General features: G+C 33.9%; 1 protein-coding gene across 1 annotated transcript in view; it reads left to right on the forward strand.

Moving 5' to 3' along the window:
* The window catches only part of LOC149789686 (adhesion G protein-coupled receptor G2-like), a 46,476-nt gene extending 20,882 nt beyond the window's left edge, over positions 1 to 25,594 (forward strand). The window contains exons 2-8 of the mRNA XM_089973349.1: positions 4,295 to 4,441; positions 8,676 to 8,800; positions 9,772 to 10,034; positions 12,547 to 12,616; positions 19,307 to 19,503; positions 20,344 to 20,471; positions 21,601 to 25,594. Coding sequence (XP_089829475.1) covers positions 4,295 to 4,441; positions 8,676 to 8,800; positions 9,772 to 10,034; positions 12,547 to 12,616; positions 19,307 to 19,503; positions 20,344 to 20,471; positions 21,601 to 21,744 — 1,074 coding nt within the window. The 3' untranslated portion in view covers positions 21,745 to 25,594. The remainder of the gene's footprint in view (positions 1 to 4,294; positions 4,442 to 8,675; positions 8,801 to 9,771; positions 10,035 to 12,546; positions 12,617 to 19,306; positions 19,504 to 20,343; positions 20,472 to 21,600) is intronic.
* The last annotated feature ends 1,251 nt before the right edge of the window (positions 25,595 to 26,845 follow it).

Consider the following 26,845-nt stretch of genomic DNA (forward strand, 5'->3'; position numbering starts at 1 on the left):
CATACGACATTTTTATATAAAATATATTTTTCTAAATAGCACGATTAAAGATTTTCCACCGGTGCATCAACGACCCTCATTCGACCACTGCCACCTTCAAGTAACATGGCCTTGTCGCTAAGTATGACCGCGATCGCTCTGTAGAAAGCACCACCACCTGGTGGGTTAGTAACATGAGCTCGAAAGTGTATATCAACAACAGATTGTTTGGATAAATCAAGATGTTCTAGTGAAAAATAATAAATCGGATATAGACCTGTAAAATCTAGTTGTGATATTTGCAACCCGGTATCTATATTTTGATCACGTCCCATGAATGACATTAAACGATGATATGCGCGCTACATGATTTTGTGCATAATTTAGTTGTATATTTTCTGTTGGTTCTTGATGTCCATTTATCCGTAAAGAAACTTCATTAACTCCAAGGTTATCAAATATCATATGTGATTGTTGTTGATTATTTATCCTAGCATGATTTTGTAGTGCAATAAAAATATGTCGTGGTGCAGAAACACCCTGTTGTGATGCTATATGCCATGTAAATAAACCATTAATATTGCTTTGAGCAGCATCTGTGGTTACTGTTAACCATGATAGCAATGATTTACCACCTTGATCCATAAAAGATAGTAATTTTTGTTCCTCAGTAATAGATGGAGTCATTACTGGCATCCACAATGAAAGTTTTGTTATATCTACTTTACCAGCATCAGCAACACCAGCACCTCGCCAGATTGCATCATTATCATTACCTTTTCTTACGAGCACAATTGTGTGTTTAGCTCCAAAGATGACTTTTCTAACATTTCTGCAAAACCCAAAGATGTGAGATAATGGAATTGCACACGAAAAATTTCTATTATCTCCTGACAGCGCCGCTCGACGTGCTGCAAACCCTAAGTTGTAAGTCGGGGCAATATCTTTTATGATTTCAAAATCAGCACCTGGTCTAGTTTCACGATCGGGGTTGGCACCTTCTGCCTGATTAGCAACAGCAGTAGTATCCCGTATTGCGAATAACTTGATATACTGATTATGGTTGGCGTTGTCGGTGATATCTTTAGCGAACATCATTGTTGGACCAGCTGATCTTGTAAAGTCGTCAGAATATCTCGCCAGACCAATTATTGTTGTAGCAACATCAACATCCTTCTGAATTGATTCAATATTTTTTCCATCAATCATGTATGTGGCGCTATCAAACAGTGCCATAATCCCGTTGTTGACAAAACCAACACGCAGATTGGCACCATATGCCGTATCATCCCCCTTTACAAGTCTACCTTCTACTTCAATAAACGCTTCAGCGGGCAAGAAATATCTACTTGTATCATGAACCTGTAATTCGATTCTCCCCTGATGATTTGGTTGTCTTGCGTCATAGGAATAAAATTGATAATCACGTACAGACTCGTACTTAAGGACAGGTGCCTCCATATCAAATGCTGGGTCTGATTCGCGCCTGAACATTTTTATTATAGTTACCATTTTTCCAAATGATGATCATCGTCGACGAAGACCACTTCCTGCTATTAAATTTGATGTTATATTTTTTTCTGCTTCTTCAGATATCGCCGCTAGTTTTTGATTTGCAGCCTGATTTATTATTTTACTAACATCTGCAGGCATCACCTCAGTACTTGCCAGTTTCACCGGTGGTTGTTGTTTTCGTCGCAATAATCGTGCTAGTCTTTCTTTGATCGCCGAGAACGCCTTACCAGCAACATTGACAATTGCACCAGGAGCTTTATCACGAACAATATCAATAGCCTTCATCGATAATTGTTTTGCGACGGGTGCTACTTTTGGAGCTATCCTCGTGAATAATCCTCGAATGACATCACCAAGTCCATTTCCGTAAATTGCTTCATAGATTGGTAATCGTGAGTTTACCGCTCTAACCTGTGTGGGTTTACGATGATTATTATGCACAATCATCTTATTTTATTTACCATTTATCTAACAACTAGTCATCAACGAGCTCATCAATAAGTTCTCGGTAAACGCCAATATCCATGATACCACCTTGAAATAGTCGCCGACAAATATCAGCTGCTTCATTGGTTATTTCTGGTGAATTATTTCCAGCTCGTTTTCCTCCTATGAGAACTTCTAACCGTGATACGTCATTGATGATATTATCAGGACATAAACCAGATCCTGTTTTAGGTTCATCTTGAGGTGTTTTAAATACTGGTGGTTGCATTACCGGAGTAAGTACTTCAGTGGTGTCCGGGGGTGAACCTTCTCGAAATCCATGTGGTGAATCTGTTGGTGTAAATGTCATTTTCGGTGCAGAAATTGTACGTAAATGTGAAGGAATTTTCTTCGGGGGTAGTAATTTAATTAGCTCTTTAGTCTTTTTAATTTCCGACTTCAACCTTTGCTGTGGCGAAGAAGATTGTTGTTGTTGTTCTATTTGTTGCAGAGGTGGAGGAAGCTGATACTGGGAAGACTCTCCTTGTTTTGGTTGTTCCCGTCTCCATCTAAGTCTTTTTACTTCTTCTTTAAGTCCTTCAAATTCTGAACCTCTAGCTTGTTTTTTGTTGTAATATACGCGATATATCCATTTAATGAAATTATCATCATTTGTTTTTTCATAACGGGGTTTTAAAATACTAGATTTATTAGATAAACTATTTAATATTGCTTCAGGTAATCTCTCTCTTTCAGTTTTTCTAATTTCCTCAACAACTCCTTCGTTAAATCTTGCAATTAATTCTACGTTTTCTTCTGCTGATTTGGATTTAGATGCAAGTTTTTTTCTCACATCGGCGACTTCAGCACGAAGTTTTCCAATACCTTCAAGTATATCTCCATTGACAGGTGGAGGCTGAGCTGCAGCTATTTCCCTGGCTATGCCAGGTGGAAGGTCTCGTAAAATCTTCTTTGTTTGTTTGGTTCTTCTTGCTATTTTTTCAGCCTGCACTGCAGTTTGTTTTGATACCGGAAGAAGATCTTCTTTGATGACAGTTGCAACTTGTTCAGTAGCTACAGTGACGGGCTTAAACAGTTTTTTAGTGTCTTCTTCATACTCAACTTTTGCTTCTTGTTGCGCTTGTAGATTTTTTCTAAATGAGTCTCTGACAGGAAGAAATTTTTTAATTGTTTCTAATCGTTCTCGAGCTGTTCTTGCAGTATGAGATTCTGGATGTACCATTTTTATTATAACATAATAATTTAATTAATATCAGCAGAAGAGGAGCAGCAGAGAGGGTACCTACCAACGTTGGTCGTCAAAAAAATAAACAAGAAATAAATAAACACGTAGAGTACTTTATTTTTTCAGCTACTATTTCAAACTGAGGTTTTATTAGCACAATCGGTCATTGCAAAAATAAACATCTCAAGGAAAGTTCATTTGTAAAATCTGGACCTTTCTACGAGATGATTTATTTGTTTGTTTTATTTATTTTGTCGGAATTCTATGGTCTGTTCACCCTCTCTGCTGCTTGGCGTTAAACCCCACAACAACAACAACAACATCAATATTGGTAAACACACGAAGCTATCTTATATCATGTATATGTGACTACTGCGATAATAATAATAATAATAATAATAATAATCTAGGTAGAAGCAGCTGATCTTAGTTCATTCAAAACGTCATATCTGAAACTGGGTTTCACTTTATTGGGTTAATCAAAACATTCCCAACAAAGGCTAGCTAGATACAATATTTAAGAAACGACTTCATGATCAGTTTGTATAAACATGGGAAACACCCGTTACTAACTCGACAAAATCAGATACATATATGAATTTTAAAACGGAATTAATATTAGAACATTATTTATTAAATGATCTATACAAACATAAGACAAATATAATAAAATTTCGAACATATAATCGTTGTTTACCTATGGAGAAGGGAAGATGGGAATACGTCCTGGATAGGAAACGATTTTGTGCACGTCTAAAAGCGACTCCACAACGATTCATATTAAAATAGGAATGGATATTTTTTTATCAGAGCCTTGCATAAAACCTAATACACAAAAAGACGACCAGGATGTGGGTGGTAAGTTCTCCTCTAAAAACTTTCGAAGGTCAAAAAGCCATGTTAACATGTTTACAAATTATAGCTTAAAGTACAATCCATATCGATTGACAACAGTTAGGTCACTAAACATTTGTTTACATATGACCAATAGCTTTATATATATATATATATATATATATATATATATATATATATATATATATATATATATATATATATATATATATATATATATATATATAATACTTATGCCAGTAGTAATTATTCATTGAAAATACGCAATTCCAGGAGCATACGAATGTGGTGTGCGGTCATTGGAACTACACGGAGAATGAAAACGCCGGAGGCTGGTCAACAGAAGGTTGTATGCATAGAGTGGATACTGGACGTCATATCTGCACGTGCAACCATCTCACAAATTTCGCTGTCCTTATTGTAAGTTTTTTTCTGTGTGTACACCTTTCGTTTCTGATAAGAAATTCCTCTGTTTCCATTTATATGGCTATTTAACAGTGATGCGCACTCATGTCTGATGAGCAAACCATATGTTGCCATTTGTATGTCCATTTAATATTAATAAATGCATTCATATGTGATGAGAACTCCATCTATTGTCATGTGCATTTAATATTAATAAACATTCATATCTGGTGAGAAATCCATATGTTGCCCTTTGTATATGCATGCAAAATTAATACGCATTCATATGTGATGAGAAAATCCATGTTATGCCATTTTAATGCACATTGGATATCAATACGCATTCTTATCTGATGCCAAAACGTTATGTTGCCATCTTTATGTGTATTTAATATTAGTATCATATTTGTTTTACATATAGTTCCAATAGCACGTGACCTCGCTTTTAATAGTCTAAACTCTGCTTTAATATTTATATTTAAAAAAAACTTGGAGAATGTATTTCAATACATCAGATCGTATTGGTTGTACGTTATATAGTCACATTATGTTCGTTCTGCACGTGACAACAATACTTATTGCCTTTTACCTTTTTTTCTTAATGAAATGCCTTTATTCTTAGGTTTTTGTTCAAAAGTTTTAGATGTATTTCTGGTAAAGCTTCGAACTTCTATTTTTCTTTAATTTGGCACTATCATCATCGTCATTTATGTATACAATAGAAACAGGTAAAATTAATGGTTATGGAAAGGCAGTCTACACTTAATACAAAAAGTCTCTTACTATTATAACAAATCAGAAGGGTTCCCTGACCGAGCGATACCAAATCCTGGCGCGAATCCCGATAGAAGTCATATGTTTCCTCTGATTCCCAAAACTTCCATACATCTACTCTTGTAAACTGGAAAGTGCAACGTGTCCAATGTATAAATAATTTTACTCTAATTAATACATGAACACAAGTCGCACAACCCAATCGTATGTCCACCACACAAGTGCATGGTTTCTCTTCCTTAACTTTCCCTATCGTACCACCAGTATTTCACGCGTGCAAATATACAACTCAACCAACTAACAGAGAGATCTATTTTTACTTTGCCACTTTGGGCCAGTCATAAGTATAAGCAACATTTAGCCTGTAACTCTACACCACATTTACCATCATAGCAACAATAAACAGTCCCTTCTTGTTTATTCCACTGTATAATTTACCAGTCTCCGATCATAAATATTGCACCTGGAGTCACACAATCAATGTACACAATTTAATTTTAATACAGACTACTGAGCGCAGGGACAGTCACGCGGCTCTGACCTAAATTTACCAAAAGTAAACCATGGCCTCATTGAAACTCAATGACACTTCACCCTGTGCCGTTTGCCTCTAGTAAATGACTAATTAGTTCGGTCTGAGGTTTATTTCCCCAGCACCGACTTCCCATAATCAAACAAGTAGTCACAAAAATCTAAGAAATCCTTAAAACGGAGAGCTATAAACAAATGCACATACTCCAGATTTCTTACAGCATGAAAATTGACATTTGGGACGTCGAATATTACTTTTTTTGGACTTAAATATATTTATGTTGAGCTATCCTGTTTTAGTCCAATTAGAACCTTATTTATTCCCAATCGTATCCTGTAGTAAAGTGAGCCCGTTGATATCAGCCATTTTGAATTCTCAGTATGTATACGGGTCAAAGCTGGACTTTCTAAACGTGAAAATAGTATATTTTCTGAGATTTTCTTCACCTGATTGTTTTAAAAATAACAATATTAGTGAATACTGTATTGTTGAAAAAATATCTGAATAATCGAAAATAAATCTTCACGTGCCTTTTGTGACAGTAGTTTTTTTCATATCTAATGGTGACGCTATTTTCTGGTCGCATTTTTTATTGAAGTGAAATGAGCTGACGGACTATTATTGAGTAAATGAAGTTTTCAAATGAGCAATGCCAACTTCAAAATGGTTGATATCAGGGATGATGTTGATATTAAATGTGTTGATAAATGATCACACCTGTTTGGTTTATATTCCGCGTACTGAATATTGTAAATCCATTTTTAATGTGTTTGCATTATTTGTTTTTGATGAATTCCTTTGTCATAATAATATACCTCATGCCGTCATCTATACAACGTAACTGGTTGCCTAAGTGTATCCTATCACTATACACTTAGTGAAAGAGTCTAAAGTTAAGATGGTGGCTAGTTTTTTTTAACCACTAGCCGAACCTAGGATGCAGTCTTTCATACAACCGGCCGCACATAGGCTGCGCAGTCTTTCTGTTGTGGAAACATCATTCTCAAAAACTGTCATAGTGAGGAAAAATTTGACGTAATAACTTAAATATATTTATCTTATGCTAATTATAAGAAAGGTATATATTCTTAAATTGATTCAAATTTTGATAAATATTTGACTACGCATCCATTCTATAATTTGTGATTTTTGAAGACAGATTATTAAACGAACAAAACCGCAAGGAAATGCTCAACAACCTGTAAGGTTGGCGTGATTTGCGTCTTTTGAATTGTTCGTTACTTAATGAAAGACATTTTTCAAGACGTGATTTACTCTCACATTTAATAAGCAACTATGCCTAATGCTAACAATGAAATAATAGCTTTCTGGCAGTCCTGACGATCTATGTATACAATGAATATTAGCTTGCTGGTAGTCATGATGATCTTTGTATACAATGAAATATTAGCTTTCTGGCAGTCCTGACGATCTATGTATACAATGAATATTAGCTTGCTGGTAGTCATGACGATCTATGTATACAATATTCTCTTTCGATTAGACTCTTTCGTAGCTCTATTGGATAGTATAAAAATGAGGATATCTTACCCCATCCCACCCCATCATACACACACATACATATACACGCACAAATAAAAATGATATATTCCTCATATAACTAGAACAAGGATTTCCAAAGTATTTTAATGGCTATTTCGTCAGCTGATGTAATTTTGGTGATTTGAATTCGTACCCATTGGCATATTAATTGGTTGATTGCAGCACTGTTCATGCATATGCGCTCGCGTTACGATGTATTGTTTTATTTTTTCAGACTTATTTTGAAAAATATAAATATCTGAGATATTGAGAGGTTTATTTGTTGTTTCGCTTCTACCTAACTTCAACGAAACGCCGTCAACCGTTACAGAGACCAATGACACATTTTACCATACCTCAAACTGCGACGCTCTCACGGAACCACGTGAGAATCTGAATGAACGAGATTGCAGAGAAGATTGTGTAATGACACCTACATTAAGCATGACCTTCTGACGCAGTACGGCCATCAGGTTTAAGGGTCATACCAAATATAATAAACTTAATTGATTACAAATTGATGTATGAAGAGAAATCAATAGCAAGTATTTATTTTTTGTCCGCGAGTGTTATCCACAGAGGCGGCGTTGGGAGTACACGGGGCCTAGGACCGACCATGACTGCGCGGGGCAAAAGTATCGGTATCTCGATTGGTATGCTACTGCAAACACTGATTATGTCTAGACTAGATCAACTTTCGTGATTTGACGCACGAATTCATTTTTAGAAATCCTGTTTGTGGACAACGGGATTTTCAAGCAAAATAAAAGCATGACGACAATGCCTTTGGCCTAATAAACTGATTATTATTGTCATTTTTCAAATAACTTGCAGACAGGAACTAAGAACAATAATCTGCGTGCATTACGTGCGGCCTGAATCAGCATTTCCAATTTACCGGAGAATATAGCTTGACAAACTCATAAGGACGACCTTAGGCCTGAAGCGTAGGGCCCCCTCAAAAGCGGGGCCTGGGACGGTCGCCCCACTTGCCACTCCCAAACGCCGTTGATGGTTATCCGTAACACATTTGTAAGCTGGCTAATAATGCTGAAAGAAATTAAGCAGTATTTATGACGTATTTCCAAAAAGAAAACGTTGCCTTTTATTTATCGTTTTCAGATGCATACAATAATTATAAAGAAAGCGAGGAATAAGGTGGTAGAAACTCCTAAATATAAGTAATTAAAACAAAATATAAAGATAACAAACGATAGGACAGAACCTGAGTGATTTAAATAATTGGACCGTGGATATGCATCATGGAAATATCTACACACACACGCGATTGAAGATGTGAACATTTGTATGAAAAAGAAATACGGCATAGATGTCTTGTCTTCATCCGTTTGAATTCGATCGTATATTGTAGTTCATCTCATATTGTTCTTACTTTTTCAGGACCTTCAGCCGGACCGTAGTATATCTGAAGGTGACAAATTAGCATTAGGAATTATCACCAAGATAGGTCTCGGACTGTCTATTGTGGGATTAGGTCTGACTATATTAACCTTTCTAATGTTCAGGTAATTTCGAATTATTTTCTTATTTCTACAACAACCTTCATCTGTCTTCTTGTGATTCCTCCTTTCAGGTTGAAATATACAATGCTAACTACAGTAAGATCTGCATACATAAAACACTTAAGGTACCACACACTATGTCTAGAGCGGTCGGTGATATGTTACTTATTAGGCAGTAGAACGAACGTGCAAGGTATGACACTAGTATGACACACGGTATGACACTGATATGACACGATTTATGACACTATCACGGCACTGGTATGACAAACGGTATAACACTAATATAACACAAGGTATGACACTGGTATGACACACGGTATGACACTGTTACGACACGATTTATGTCACTATCACAGCACTGGTATTATACTAATATGACACAAGGTATGAAATGAGTATGACACGAGGTATGGTACTGATATGACAAAAGTTATGACATTGGCATCACGCAAGGTATGGCAGTTGTGAAAAGTTAATCCTTATCCTGATGTGTTTTGTTCTACATTTTCGTACTCTTATGGATTTCCTGCCACTGAGTGGTGATAGGGTCCTGTCCTAGGGGAGTTTAACGAACATGGGGTTATATCTTTAGATGGGATGGCCAAAGGGTTTTCTAAGGGGGAGGTATAGTCCAGACAGTTTGGGTGGAGGATGTCCATGAATGCATGTTCTAGAATCCTTGAAATTAAATTATATATATATATATATATATATATATATATATATATATATATATATATATATATATATATATATATATATATATATAATAAAACCTATATATAACATTCATTGGTTTACTTCTCGAAAAAGTAGCAAACAATATCTTGTTTGACCCTTTTTTATTTATAATTATCCCGCTCCCCCATCAATGTCTAAAAGTCTAACAGTTTCGTTCACTTTATAATATCTGTTTTAATAGACACTTGTGAAGATCTTTGTCCTTTATGCTAATATTTTCATTAAACCAGACACTTGAGGAAGGGTCGTGGGCAGCAGACATTGGTATGTTTGTGCTTCGCCATGTTGGGATCTGCCATTTTGTTCCTGGTTGGCATCGACAGAACGGAAACATACGGAGGCTGCATCACAGTTGCCGTTCTACTGCACTACTTTATCCTAGCTTCTTTTATGTGGATGTTAATTGAGGGTATTCTACAGTATCTGAGATTTGTCAAAGTTCTGGGGACATACATACCAAAATTCATGATAAAGACGTCTATACCAGCATGGGGTAAGTTTCTCTCTCCCCCTCCCCCCTCTCTCTCTCTCACACATACACAAACACAGCTCGTCAAAATTCATTTTAACGACCTTTCTGTTTTTGTTGTTCATAAGACTCAGATAACGACTTTTCTTTTAGGTTTTAAAAACAAAACAAAACTTACGATAAATAGCGACATTAATTTAGTATCTTTCATTTTCAGACGTTCCTGTCATGTGATATCGCTGGTATCATTTATTTATATTCTAAATCATAATACAGCCAATAATTTGTGCTATAATACAAGATGTACTTTATGCGCTGTAATACAGCATGTACTTTATGCGTCGTAATCCAACATGTACTTTATGCGTCGTAATGCATGTACCTTCTGCATCGTAATACAACATGTACTTTATACGTCGTATTACAGCCAATATTTCAGCACGCATGCGTTGTAATATAGCAAATACTTTATGCGTCGTAATACAGTATGTACTTTATGTGCCGCAATACAGTAAGCACTTCAGGCGTTGCAGTACAGCATGGACTGTATGCATCATACTACAGCCTGTACTTTAAGTGCCGTAATACAGTATGTACGTTATGCGTCGCAATATAGCATATGATTTATGCATCATAACACAGCATGTATTGTATTGCGTTGTAATACAGCATGTACTGTGTGCGTCATAATACAGCATGTACTTAACTGCGTTGTAATACAGCATGTACTGTGTGCGTCATAATACAGCATGTACTTTATTGCATTGTAATACAGCATGCACTGAGTGCATCATAATACAGCATGTACTTTATTGCGTTGAAATAAAGCATGTACTGTGTGCGTCATAATACAGCATCTACCTTATTGCGTTGTAATACAGCATGCACTGAGTGCGTCATAATACAGCATGTACTTAATTGCGTTGCTATACAACCTGTACTGTGTGCGTCATAATACAGCACGTACTTTATTGCGTTGTAATACAGCATGTACTGTGTGCGTCATAATACAGCATGTCCTTTATTGCGTTGTAATACAGCATGTACTGTGTGCGTCATAATACAGCATGTACTTAATTGCGTTGTAATACAGCATGTACTGTGTGCGTCATAATACAGCATGTACTTTATTGCATTGTAATACAGCATGCACTGAATGCATCATAATACAGCATGTACTTTATTACGTTGTAATAAAGCATGTACTGTGTGCGTCATAATACAGCATGTACCTTATTGCGCTGTAATACAGCATGCACTTAGTGCGTCATAATACAGCATGTACTTAATTGCGTTGCTATACAACCTGTACTGTGTGCGTCATAATACAGCACGTACTTTATTGCGTTGTAATACAGCATGTACTGTGTGCGTCATAATACAGCATGTACTTTATTGCGTTGTAATACAGCATGCACTGAGTGCATCATAATACATCATGTACTTAACTGCGTTGTAATACAGCATGTACTTTGTGCGTCATAATACAGCATGTACTTTATTGCGTTGTAACAAAGCATGTCATAATACAGCATATACAATATATCCTGCCATGTAATGAAAACTTGCAAAGTAAACGTGTATTTACCTATTGTTTAAAACATATATTATTTCGTGTAAATAACAGCAACTAAGATGTTAACTGAGAACACAGTGCAGCAGTGAAGAATTAATGTTACGATTGAAAAAGATGAAAAAATGACTTATCATTTGTTAAAATGTGGCAACTGGGATATTTACAAGTCAATACATATAGAAAGTAACTTGTATATATACAAGTAAGCATTAAATAAAAAGCAAAATGCATACTGACAAGTCAATATATAGAAAAGGAAACACATACATTTACAAGTCAGTATATCCTGAAGGCATCATGAAAATTTACATTTCGGCATATTTAGAAGGCAACATGCATATTTACAAGTCACTAAATCTAGAAGGCAAAGTGAAGATTTACAAGACATCATTTATATAGAAGGCGACACATAAATGTATATGTCGGCATATTGAGAAGACAATAAATACATTTACAAGTCAGTATATCTAGAAGACAACACAGAAAGTTACTAGTCAGACTATTTATTTGATGTTTGTATTTCTTTTAGATAACAAATATAGGTAATGCAAACCTCATGGAGATTTATTGCTTGCGATAAATACAGGAAATACAAACCTCAAGTACATGAACTATTATGTATAATTTTTTTCTTTCTGTGTTCATTGCTTGTTTTTACTGCTATGGTTTGCTCATGCCTTTGAGAAAGGGATATTACCACGCGTAACCACTATGGCTATTACCACAAGTAACGCTCTATGGCTATTACCACGCGCAACGCACTAAAGGGTTGGCTAATGCTCGTTAAGCACTGTTTATTCAGTATGTTTAATGTTGCCAATCATTCTCTGGCCATTGTATTTGTACCCTGACTCAAAGCATTTAGGATGATATGTATGTATGTATGTATGTATGTATGTATGTATGTATTTATCCATTTTAATTCAAAACATGGTTTTAAAGTGACCTTTTCATTTGTAGGGATGCCGCTTATACCTGTAATAGTACTTCTTGCGGTGGATTATAACCTTTACTATGGAGGGAAGGGATAGTAAGTATTTGGTATACCACATAACGAATGTGTTAGCAGTACCAGTGGTACACCTGTATTTTGTATGTCCCGTATTACCGGGATTTAGTGTTACCCATGTATTTTGTATTCCTCAAAACGAACGTGTTAGCATTATTCAGTGTTACCCATGCATTTTGTATTCCTCAAAACGATAGTGTTAGCATTATTCGGAAATCAGCAGGAACAATAAAGATACCTTTTTTAGTATAGAAGGCGCTACTCAGTTCGACTGAAATCAGCATTAACAATACACATGCCGTCTTTAGTACATAAGGCGCTACTCAGCATGACGGAAATCAGCAGTAACAATACAATTGCCGTCTTTAGTACATAAGGCGCTAATCAGCATGACTGAAATCAGCAGTAACAATACACATGGCGTCTTTAGTACATAAGGCGCTAATCAGCATGACTGAAATCATCAGGAATCTATTGCAATATTTTGAAGTGTGTGTTAAAATATGATCTTTCCTGAATCAGAATCAAATGGAAGCTTCTCGAGCAAGCGTTAAACGGGAATCTTTTCAAAATCAGACTGAATTGCAAAATGTAATATATACGTTAAAAAAAGAATCTTTTCAGAGTCAGGAATCAATTGAAATATTTTTAATAATGCGTTAAATAATTATAAGTTACTGCATTTCTATGGGAAAATATGAATGAGTTTTTCCGATGGAATAATGCACACACGGGAGTGCAGTATATGCATCCGACAAAACGAGTTCTTTTTTCTCCCATACAAATGCAGTAACCATTTTATTATATGCTCATTTTATTATATGCTCATTTTCTTATTCTACGTAAGACTTAATGATATAAACAAACACACTACAAGAAACAAAGTAAATGAATGTATGCCGTATTCCAACTTAAATACACAAGCACAGATTAATCATTACACAACAACAACATTATTAATGCGCACATAACTCCACACAGATAAATTTGAACTTGTCGCGCGCTAGACATGAGTTTCGAAAGAAAATGTCGTTTTTATCTGCTTAAAATTGAAATTTGGAATCATGATGTGAATGAATGTGTATTGCTACAAGGTTTCCATTTGATCTGGAATGAATAGATTTTGGTACTGCTATCGATTCTACGAAATTTCGTAATTATGGACTGGATTCATCTGTGCAAAATGTACATGAAATACATCGGACTGAAGCGGTGAAGGAGAACCTCGTTGACATCTGCAAATATGATTGTTCTGTCATTGACTATTTGAAAGCAAAATGTATGAAAAATATAAAGTCTTTTAATTGCGATTATCAAAACGACGCTATTGAATTTAATGTTTATTTCATTTTGAGTGCAGTAAGGGGGATATAATTGCACTTGGAATATAGTCAGAATTACAGTACAATTTCGAAATGTGTAGTCAAGCTTGAGAACTCATGACATGGCTCATGTAATTCAGATTTGCAGAACTAAGTACATTTTGAGGATATTCAGGATCTAAAACTGTAAGCATATTTTTTTTGCCATTCTTGTTACCAGCTAAAGAAGAAAAGTGTATGCATTGTCACGTTCATGTTATTTGTAAGGGCCATGTCTGGCGTCTACTGTATAGCTAGCCTAAATCCGAAACATGGTATCAAAAAGTTAACGAGGAATGTGCCAAAGCAGCTGATATTGGCAGCCCAAGAAACATCTACTTCTGTTCATCCAGAAACAAATTTCATCAATCAAAATGACTAGCGTCTGTGTCCGTTGTTTGTTTACAATAGAACGTAGTTCCTTTATGCACGTGAATGCCATATGAAGGTGTACAATATCGTAAAATACTGAACGATTCTGACAATGTAAAGATAACGGAGAAAAACAAGAGCATATAATAACAGTCTTTCCAGTATAAAAAATCAATGGAAATATTTTAAATCATGCGTTAAATAACAGTCTTTCCAGAATCAGAAATCAGTTGAAATATTTTAAACCATGCGTTAAATAACATTCTCTCTAGATTCAGAAATCAATTGAAATATTTTAAACCATGCGTTAAATAACGGTCTATCCAGAACTAGAAATCAGTTGAAATAATTAAAACCATGCGTTAAATAACAATCTTTCTAGATTAAGAAAGCAATTGAAATATTTAAAACCATGCGTTAAATAACAATCTTTCTAGATTCAGAAATCAATTGAAATATTTTAAACTATGCGGTAAATAACGGTCTATCCAGAACCAGAAATCAGTTGAAATATTTAAAACCATGCGTTAAATAACAGTCCTCCCAGAATCAGAAATGAATTGAAATATGTTATACCACGCGTTAAATAACAGTCTTCCTAGAATCAGAAATCAGTTGAATATTTTAAACCATGCGGTAAATAACGGTCTATCCATAATCAGAAATCATTTGAAATATTTTAAACCATGCGTTAAATAAGTCTTTCCAGAATCAGAAATCAGCTGAAATATTTTAAACCATGCGTTAAATAACAGTCTTTAGAGAATCAGAAACCAGTTGAATATGTTAAACCATGCGGTAAATAACAGTCTATCCAGAATCAGAAATCATTTGAAATATTTTAAACCATGTTGTAAATAATGGTCTATCCAGAGTCAGAAATCATTTGAAATATTTTAAAACATGCGTTAAATAAAAGTCTCTCCAGAATCAAAAATCAGTTGAAATATTTTATCCCATGCGTTAAATAACAGTATTTCTAGAATCAGGAATCAGTTGAAATATGTTATACTATGCGTTAAATAAGTCTTTCCAGAATGAGAAATCAGTTGAAATATTTTAAACCATGCGTTAAATAACAGTCTTTCCAGAACTAGAAATCATTTGAAATATTTTATACCATGCATTAAATAAGTCTTTCCAAAATCAGAAATCATTTGAAATATTTTAAACCAGGCAGTAAATACGTCTTTCCAGAATGAGAAATCAGTTGAAATATTTTAAACCATGTATTAAATAACCGTTTCAAGTAGCATAAATCAGTTGAAATATTTTAAACCATGCGTTAAATAAAATTATTTCCAGAATGAGAAATCATTTAAAATATTTTAAACCATGCGGTAAATAAGTCTTTCCAGAATGAGAAATCAGTTGAAATATTTTAAACCATGCGTAAAATAATAGTCTTTCCAGAAATAAAAATCAATTAAAATATTTAAAACCATGCGTTATATAACAGTCTTTCCAGAATCAGAAATCAGTTCAAATATTGTATACTATGCTTTAAATAAAAGTCTTTCCAGAATCATAAATCAGTTGAAATATGTTATACCATGCGTTAAATAACAATATTTCCAGAATGAGAAATCAGTTGAAATATTTTATACCATGTGTTAAATAACAGTCTTTCCTGAACTAGAAATCATTTGAAATATGTTATACCATGCATTTAATAAGTCTTTCCAGAATGAGAAATCAGTTGAAATATTTTAAACCATGTATTAAAATACAGTTTCTGGTATCAGAAATCATTTGAAATATTTTAAACCATGCGGTAAATAAGTCTTTCCAGAATGAGAAATCAGTTGAAATATTTTATACCATGCGATAAATAAAAGTCTTTCCAGTATCAGAAATCAATTGAAATATTTTATACCAAGCGTTAATTAACAGTCTTTCCAGAATCAGAAATCAGTTGACCTATTTTAAACCATGCGTTAAAAAACAGTCTTTAGAGAATCAGAAATCAGTTGAAATATTTTAAACCATACCTTAATTAACAGCCTATCCAGAATCAGAAATCAGTTGAAATGTTTTAAACCATGTGTTAAATAACAGTTTTCAGTATCAGAAATCAGTTGAAATATGTTATACCATGCGTTAAATAGCAGTCTTTAGACAATCATAAATCAGTTGAAATATGTTATACCATGCGTTAGATAACAGTCTTTCCAGAATAAAAAATCTGTTCAAATATTTTATACTATGCGTTAAAGAACAGTTTTTCCAGAATAAAAAATCAGTTGATATATTGTATACCATGCGATAAATAACAGTCTTTCCAGTATCAGAAATCAATTGAAATATTTTATACCATGTGTTAAAGAACAGTCTTTCCAAAATCAGAAATCAATTGAAATATTTTATACCACGCGTTAAATAAGTCTTTCCAGAATAAGAAGTCATTTGAAATATTTTAAACCATGTGGTAAATAAATCTTTCCAGAATGAGAAATCAGTTGAAGTATTTTAAACCATGCGATAAATAAGTCTTTCCAGAATCAAAAATCAGTTTAAATATTTTATACCATGCGATAAATAACAGTCTTTCCAGTATCAGAAATCAGTTGAAATATTTTATACCATGCGATAAATAACAGTCTTTCTAGTATCAGAAATCAATTGAAATATTTTATACCATGCGTTAAATAACAGTCTTTCCAGAATCGGAGATTAATTGAAATATTTTATACCATGTGTTAAATAACATTCTTTCCAAAATCAGAAATCAATTGAAATATTTTATACCATGCGTTAAATAACAGTCTTTCCAGCATGAGAAATCAGTTGAAATATTTTATACCATGCGCTAAATAAGTCTTTAGAGAATCAGAAATCAGTTGAAATATTTTAAACCATGCGTTAAATAAGTCTTTCCAGAACCAGAAATCAGTTGAAATATGTTATACCATGCGATAAATAGAAGTCTTTCCAGTATCAGAAATCAATTGAAATATTTTATACCAGGCGTTAATTAACAGTCTTTCCAGAATCAGAAATCAGTTGACATATTTTAAACCATGCGTTAAAAACAGTCTTTAGAGAATCAGAAATCAGTTGAAATATTTTAAACCATGCATTAAATAACAGCCTATCCAGAATCATAAATCAGTTGAAATATTTTAATCCATGTGTTAAATAACAGTTTCCAGTATCAGAAATCAGTTGAAATATGTTATACCATGCGTTAAATAGCAGTCTTTAGACAATCATAAATCAGTTGAATATGTTATACCATGCGTTAAATAACAGTCTTTCCAGAATAAAAAATCAGTTCAAATATTTTATACTATGCGTTAAAGAACAGTTTTCCAGAATAAAAAATCAGTTGAAATATTGTATACCATGCGATAAATAACAGTCTTTCCAGTATCAGAAATCAATTGAAATATTTTATACCATGCGTTAAATAACGGTCTTTCCAGCATGAGAAATCAGTTGAAATATTTTATACCACGCGTTAAATAAGTCTTTCCAGAATAAGAAGTCATTGAAATATTTTAAACCATGTGGTAAATAAGTCTTTCCAGAATGAGAAATCAGTTGAAATATTTTAAACCATGCGTTAAATAAGTCTTTCCAGAATAAAAAATCAGTTTAAATATTTTATACCATGCGATAAATAGAAGTCTTTCCAGTATCAGAAATCAGTTGAAATATTTTATACCATGCGATAAATAACAGTCTTTCCAGTATCAGAAATCAATTGAAATATTTTATACCATGCGTTAAATAACATTCTTTCCAGAATCGGAGATTAATTGAAATATTTTATACCATGTGTTAAATAACATTCTTTCCAAAATCAGAAATCAATTGAAATATTTTATACCATGCGTTAAATAACAGTCTTTCCAGCATGAGAAATCAGTTGAAATATTTTATACCATGCGCTAAATAAGTCTTTAGAGAATCAGAAATCAGTTGAAATATTTTAAACCATGCGTTAAATAAGTCTTTCCAGAACCAGAAATCAGTTGAAATGTGTTATACCATGCGATAAATAGAAGTCTTTCCAGTATCAGAAATCAATTGAAATATTTTATACCAGGCGTTAATTAACAGTCTTTCCAGAATCAGAAATCAGTTGACATATTTTAAACCATGCGTTAAAAACAGTCTTTAGAGAATCAGAAATCAGTTGAAATATTTTAAACCATGCATTAAATAACAGCCTATCCAGAATCAGAAATCAGTTGAAACATTTTAATCCATGCCATAAATAACAGTCTTTCAAGTATCAGAAATCAATTGAAATATCTTATACCAAGCGTTAAATCACAGTCTTTTCAAAATCAGAAGTCAGTTGATATATTTTAAACCATGCGTTAACAAGCAGTCTTTCTAGCATCAGAGATCAGTTGATATATTTTAAACCATGCATTAAATAAGTTTCCAGTATCAGAAATCAGTTGAAAAATGTTATACCATGCGTTAAATAACAGTATTTAGAGAATCAGAAATCAGTTCAAATATTTTATACTATGCATTAAATAACAGTCTTTGCAGAATAAAAAAATCAGTTGAAATATTTTATACCATGCGATAAATAACAGTCTTTCCAATATCAGAAATCATATGAAATATTTTATACCAAGCGTTAAATAACAGTCTTTCCAGAATCAGAAATCAGTTGATATATTTTAAACCACGCGTTAAAAAACAGTGTTTCTAGCATCAGAAATCAGTTGAAATATTTTAAACCAAGTGTTAAATAACAGTTATTCTAGCATCAGAAATCAGTTGGAATATTTTAAACCAAACGTTAAATAACAGTCTTTCCAGAATCAGAAATCAGTTGAAATATGTTATACCACGCGTTAACTAAGTCTTTCAGCAGGATCAGGATCATGTAAACTTTGATAATCCCAGAATTCCACAATGTCTTTCCAAATGTTTCAAACGCACAAAGCGAAAGCAAAGCAAAATGAAAATGTTTTATTTGTTTGCATTATTTTTAATGTTTTTACATCTACAGTTGTTGGATGCAGCTGTATCCACTATACTGGGCATTCATTCTGCCGATAGGACTCATTCTCTTCGCCAACTTCATCGTCTTTGTCCTCGTGATCATCAACTTGTGTCGACGACCAAAAGGAATGCAGGTGAACCAGTCCGAACATAAAATAGCCGTGATGAATTTTCAAGCTGGATTAGCCGTTTTAGTTCTACTAGGTGTGTTAGAGATAAATGCTTGATGCAATTTGAAGTTAAATTCAAAATATCACCCAGACTCTCTATCTCTTATTCCCCCCCCCCGTCTCTCTCTCTCTCTCTCTTTCAAAGCTTGCAGTTTGTGTTGGTCAGTATTTGAACTTACCCCTATTTCTGTTACTATACTGAATTATTACAAACTGTGTATGTGTGATTCGTCTTTGATTGCCTATTCCATTCTTTAAGTCTTAAGAAATGTTCAAAAAGCATCTTGCACTATTCTGCACTAAATTCATTGACTTAAATAAACAGAAAGCATTCAAAATAGGGTGGTCCAATGCAATCTTTTGTGAGAAGTCTTTTGTACTGATGCTTTTCTTCTGCAGGTGGTTGGAATCATATATCAAATGGGAAGAAAGAAAATTAAGACCACAAACATCCCAGACTGATAGTACAGTCAGTTTCCGATTTCAAAATATTATGTACAATTTTTAATTTTCCCACATTTCGACACTAATTTCTTGCTCAATTTCAAATTGGTTGTCTTGGTAGCTTCAACTACCATCAGTACCATCACTCACAATCGCTGTTAGCACCTTCCGCCAAGAACCACCGTGACCGGTCTCTACTGAGCATTTCCATGTTATGAAGGTAGTTCATGTTCAGCATTACTCATCGATACTACAAAACGTGAACCATACAATTTGTCCAAAATCTTAATAAGAAAAAAGTTGGAATTTGCACTTACCGTATGATGCATACAATGAAACGTGGATGTGTGTGTATATATATATATATATATATATATATATATATATATATATATATATATAGTGTGCGTGTGTGTGTTCTTTTTTACAGGATTAACCTGGGTGTTTGGTTTCTTGGCTGTAGAAGAAGCCAGAGTAGCCTTTATGTACGTGTTTGCGTTTCTGAACGCCTTCCAAGGCTTTTTCGTATTCCTTCTGTTTACTGCGAGAGAAAAGCAGGTAAGTCGACATCTCAATACATCTTTTGAGCTAGTCATCCAAGAATTGTCATGAGAGGAAAGCAGGTAAGTCAACATCTCAATACATCTGAGCTGGTCCTCTAAGAACTGCCATGAGAGAAAAGCAGGTAAGTCAACATATCAATACATATGAGTTGGTCCTCTAAGAACTGCCATGAGAGAAAAGCAGGTAAGTCAACATCTCAATACATCTGAAATGGTCCTCTAAGAATCGGCAGGAGAGAAAAGCAGGAAAGTCAGTATCTCAATACATATGAGTTGGTCCTCTAAGAACTGCCATGAGAGAAAAGCAGGTTAAGTCAACATCTCAATACATGTGAGATGGTCCTCCAAGAATCGGCAGGAGAGAAAAGCAGGTAAGTCAACATCTCAGTACATCTCCTGAGCTGGTGGCAAGGTGATTTTTCATTTAGACCGTAACCTTGACATTTGTATACAAGGTCATTAGAATTAGGTTGGGAACATTGAGTCTTGGGGTGCATGATTAGCCGGACGTTAAATAAGATATAAAATATATAACAACCAACAGCTTGACTTGATATAACAACACAACGATAATAGTAATATAAGTGTAGGTCACGTGCCATGATGACACGTGTTAAACGTTATGTTACGTTAAAGTATTTGTTACAGATGCAATTGATGTTGCCCGCTTGTATTATTAGCACTTTGGCTTGTTAAAATAAAAATTCATTTTAGCTCACGCTTAACGCATACGTCATCACATAAATAAGTGTATTTCATTACAAATATTTATACTGTAAAAGAAGTTATCTAATGTAAGTTGTTCTAGTTAACATATATATATATATATATATATATATATATATATATATATATATATATATATATATATATATATATATATATATATGTGTGTGTGTGTGTGTGTGTGTGTGTGAATAGTTTTGCTTTGAATGATCAGTTATCATTTTAAACAAGAAATACATAAGTAGTAATAACGGTTATTAGACATTAATTTAGAGCAAAGAACATTTAAGGATCAATTTATTTGACTTAGCACCGATAGTGATGACGAAAGGATCTCATCATCATCACCATCACCGTCACCATCAACAACATCATACTGTGTTTTTTTGTTTTGCTAGGTCCGACAAAGCTGGGCACGACTATGCTGCAGGAAGAAGAGGGACAAGACCAGCACGAGCAATTCAGACTCACGTGGCCGGAATGTCAGCGCCCAATCGTCACAAACTACAAATGTTTCCAACGAGAGGTCTAGGCGTGCCTAGAGTACATGAAGTGATTGTATTCGCTTTGTCTGGGGAATACAAATAGATAAGAACGGGACAAAGCACAAATCCATTGATATTACGCGTGTTCATGATACACATGGGTAAGCTAGAATTATGACTTCGTCAAAAGCGACACAAGGAAACTTCTTTACGCCGGATTATTTTTCGGGAATGCATATACTACACTACACGGAGTCCTATACAGCTGTGTGTCCTACGCGAATATGTGTATGGACAAAACCACATAGATCTATACGAAAATGTGTATGGACAAAATCGGATAGTCCTACACGAATATGTGTATATACTAAACTACATAATCCTACACGAATATATGAATATGTGCATCAACTGAACTATACACTATTACACATTAAGTACATATAGACTACTAAACTTCACACAGTTATACACAAATATCTGCATATACTAAAATATACGCAGATATGTGTGTAGACTAAACTACATAGTCCTACGCAAATATGTGTATTGACTAAACTATATAGTCCTACGCAAATATATGCATGGACTAAACTAGAAATAGTCCTACACAGATATAATGGCATACTATTAAAATAATTTGGATGAATCTAAGATTTATGTCAAAAATGAAGTCGTATTGTAGGCAAAATGTAAATATAAAATATATCCGGCAAATGACACGGTTACATTGAATTGGTCCCTAATATAGGTCTGTACTATGTATATACGTTTGTCTTAAAATAGTGTATGATGCAAGGATAGACTGTATACCACCTGACCATCCTAATTTTGGAATGGTCTATGATCTGTATATACGTTTGTCTTAAAATAGTGTATGATGCAAGGATAAACTGTATACCACCTGACCACCCTAATTTTGGAATGGTCTATGATCTGTATATACGTTTGTCTTAAAATAGTGTATGATGCAAGGATAAACTGTATACCACCTGACCATCCTAATTTTGGAATGATCTATAATCTGTATATACGTTTGTCTTAAAATAGTGTATGATGCAAAGTTAGACTGTATACCACCTAATCACCCTAAATTTGTTTATATATGTTTTTGGTCTAATTTCCTTGAACTCGGTATCAAACCCAAATACATACAATGCGGTCTTATTTTGGTCTAATTTCATTGGACTCGGTATCAAGCACTAATGCAACAATGCGTTGATAGCTTGTTTTCGCACTTCAGTTTCAGGAATAGTGACATATGTTCGAGTCTGGAATAGTTGTCTTCGATAGTTTGCATATAATTTGTGTATTACCTTGATTATATTGATCATTTTATTAGTGTTCAATCTCCTTTAACATGCACACATAGAGTACTAACTTTTCATGGAGTGGAGACAAAAATGTAAATCTAATTCAACGACGTTGATCTGCACATAGGGCATATTTCTTGGAGTGGATAACGTTGTATAAGTCGAATTCAACGACGGTAATCTTTCAATAGTTCATTTTGTAAAACCAATAAAAATATTAAAGCCAATTAGAACTGTAACGCCAATTAAAACTGTAACGCCAATTAAAACTGTAAGACCAATAAAAATCTTGAAGCCAATTAAAACTGTAACGCCAATTAAAACTGTAAGACCAATAAAAATCTTAAAGCCAATTAAAACTGTAACGCCAATTAAAACTGTAAGACCAATAAAAATCTTAAAGCCAATTAAAACTGTAGCGCCAATTAAAACTGTAAGACCAATTCAAATCTTAAAGTCAATTAAAACTGTAACGCAAACTAAAACTGTAAGACCAATAAAAATCTTAAAGCCAATTAAAACTGTAACGCTAATTAAAACTGGAACACCAATTTAATCTTAAAGCCAATTAAAACTGTAACGCCAATTAAAACTGTAAGACCAATTCAGATCTTAAAGCCAGTTAAAACTGTAACGCCAATTAAAACTGTAAGACCAATAAGTCTTAAAGCCAATAAAAACTGTAACGACAATTAAAACTAAGACCAATTCAAATCGTAAAGCCTGTTAAAACTGTAAGACCAATTAAAACTGTAAGACCAATTAAAATTTTAAAGCCAATTAGAACTGTAACGCAAGCTAAAACTATAAGACCAATTAAAATCTTAAGCCAATTAAAACTGTAACGCCAATTAAAACTGTAAGACCAATTAAAATCTTAAAGCCAATTAAAACTGTAACGCAAGCTAAAACTGTAAGACCAATAAAAATCTTAAAGCCAATTAAAACTGTAACGCCAATTAAAACTGTAAGACCAATTAAAACTGTAACGCCAGTTAAAACTGTAAAATGAATAAAAATCTTCAAGTCAATTAAAACTGTAACGCCAATTAAAATTGTAAGACCAATTCAAATCTTAAAGTCAATTAAAACTGTAACGCAAACTAAAACTGTAAGACCAATAAAAATCTTAAAGCCAATTAAAACTGTAACGCCAATTAAAACTGTAAGACCAATAAAAATCTTAAAGCCAATTAAAACTTTAGCGCCAATTAAAAGTGTAAGACCAATTCAAATCTTAAAGCCAATTAAAACTGTAACGCCAATTAAAACTGTAACGCTAATTAAAACTGTAAGACCAGTTAAAATCTTAAAGCCAATTAAAACTGTAAGACCAATAAAAGTCTTAAAGCCAATTAAAACTGTAACGCCAATTAAAACTGTAAGGCCAATTAAAATCTTAAATCCAGTTAAAACTGTAACGCCACTTAAAACTAAGACCAATTAAAATCTTAAAGCCAATTAAAACTGTAAGACCAATTCAAATCTTAAAGCGAGTTAAAACTGTAACGCCAATTAAAACTGTAAGACCAATTAAAATATTAAAGCCAGCTAAAGGTGTAACACCAATTTAAACTCTAAGACCAATTAAAATATTAAAGCCAATTAAAACTGTACCGCCAATTAAATCTGTAAGACCAATTAAAATTTTAAAGCCAATTAAAACTGTAACGCCAATTAAAACTGTAAGACCAATTAAAATCTTAAAGACAGGTAAAACTGTAACCCCAACTAAAACTTTAAGACTAACTAAAATCTTAAAGCCAGTTGAAACTGTGAGAGCATTTTGTCAGCGAATGATACGTTTTGATCTGCATTTTATGTAGGTATTTAAGTGAATTGTGTCAGCACCGGATACGTTTTGATTTGGATATTATGTAGGTGTCTAAGAGCGTTTTGTCAGCGAATGATACATTTTGATTTGCATATTATGTGGGTATTTAAGTGCATTTTGTCAGCACCGGATACGTTTTGATTTGCGTATTATGTAGGTGTCTAAGAGCATTTCGTCAGCGAATGATACATTTTGATTTGAGTATTATGTAGGTGTCTATGAGCATTTTGTCAGCGAATGATAATTTTTGATTTGCATATATAGGTGTTAAACAGGATGACTATTATTAGTAAAATGAAATGATTTTATCTGAGTCAATTGAAGGATCACATCGACACACCCAAAAGTAAATGATGTGTCATCGTTGTACAACTAATTTAACAATCCTAGAGGTTAGTTTAATTTTCTTTTCATTCTCTTTTTGTTTTCAAATTACAGTTTGAAAGCGAAATCTATTGAATGCGTGTTCATATACACAAGTCACTATTTAAACAGATTGAAACCCATTATAACGCGGCTCTCGCACACCACATACATACTCTTTATAACTCTTTTTATGAGGTACATGTGTTCTTTTTAATATTACGTCATGAGTCTCTTTTCATTTGACGTTTACGTTGAATTTTAGTTCTCGCCGACATTTACCATTATCAATCACAAGTTTTTAAATAAAGTTCTCATTTTTTCAGTTTTTCTTACATTATATTGTTCCATTGTATTAGGATTATGATAGTAATATATAGTGTTCTAGCTCCAGACACTCTTATGAACCACAGTCTTATGAACAACAGTTCTTTATAATCTACATGGTCACAATCATGTAGTGTTCTCTTCCTATGCACTCCACTGAGCCACAGGCATGCACACTGTTCATAGTATATACACTTTTCAGAGCTAAAGCCATGCACAGTGTTCTAGTTACATACACTCTACAACGCCACATACATTTCAACAGTTTTCGAGGTTTTTATACTGTACAGAGCAAAAGGCACGTATTGAGTGTTCTTGTGTACTGTTGACTCTACAGAGTTACATATATGAACGAAGTGTTTCTAGTTATGTACACTATGCAGAGTCACATGCATGTGCCGTGTTCTATTAAAGTACTATACTCTACAGATCATTAGACCATCTGCGCTAGCCAGGGTTGAGATACGATAACCATATCCATCCCTAATCGAATCGAACAGATGTTGGTAATTTGTCCTACTAACCTCTATTGGATTTCATAATTTGTCTCCCTTAGTATGCAATGCCAACAAACCAATAGCGTGGTACATTCAGGGCCGGCGCCAGACCCGGCCAGACTATATGCCTATATGGTAGCGCCGGTCCTGGGTACATTGTACATAGGCCGAAAATGTTGGGCGACATAAAAAGGATACTTTGGAATTTTAACATCAAAAGTATGACAATGTACCAGAGAGAAGTCATTACAGCTGTATTTCAGTCCATTCAAGCTGTGTGCTGTAATTGTCTCTATCGTGTAAAAACAGTGTTCCAACTTGCGTAACTTAATTTTGATTGAATGCGGTAGCTTATAACCGCATCCAATGAAAGTCGCCGACCAGAAGCACATAAATATCTGCTTGATACACCAAGGTGTAGATGGGTTATCACATATAAACCTTGGCTAGCGAAGATGAACATTAGAGATATACGCAGCGTTATAGATACACACACTTCGTATTCCGTGCCTGATTATTAGGACGAGCAATCGATACACGAAACAGAATCTAAAGACCAAGTTTTTAAAGAAATGTATAGAAAGAACTTTGCATGTGTCACAGACGAGTTTTAATTGCGCAAGCACCTATGAAATGAATTCTCCTTAACTTCATTTCCTCTTTTCAAAATAGTAGGAATTGAACTCTGTTTTTAAACTCCCTTCCATCTTTTCAAAACACGTAATAAATATGAAACAAACTGTATTTTAAATCCAGCCCTCTTTTGAAAACTGATTTATGCAATAAACACGTACAAAATTAATAAAGAACAATCCAAACTAATG

The sequence above is a fragment of the Sinohyriopsis cumingii genome, chromosome 10 (genome assembly GCF_028554795.1).
Source record: "Sinohyriopsis cumingii isolate HCF-2022 chromosome 10, ASM2855479v2, whole genome shotgun sequence".
Taxonomy (NCBI): Eukaryota; Metazoa; Mollusca; class Bivalvia; order Unionida; family Unionidae; genus Sinohyriopsis; species Sinohyriopsis cumingii.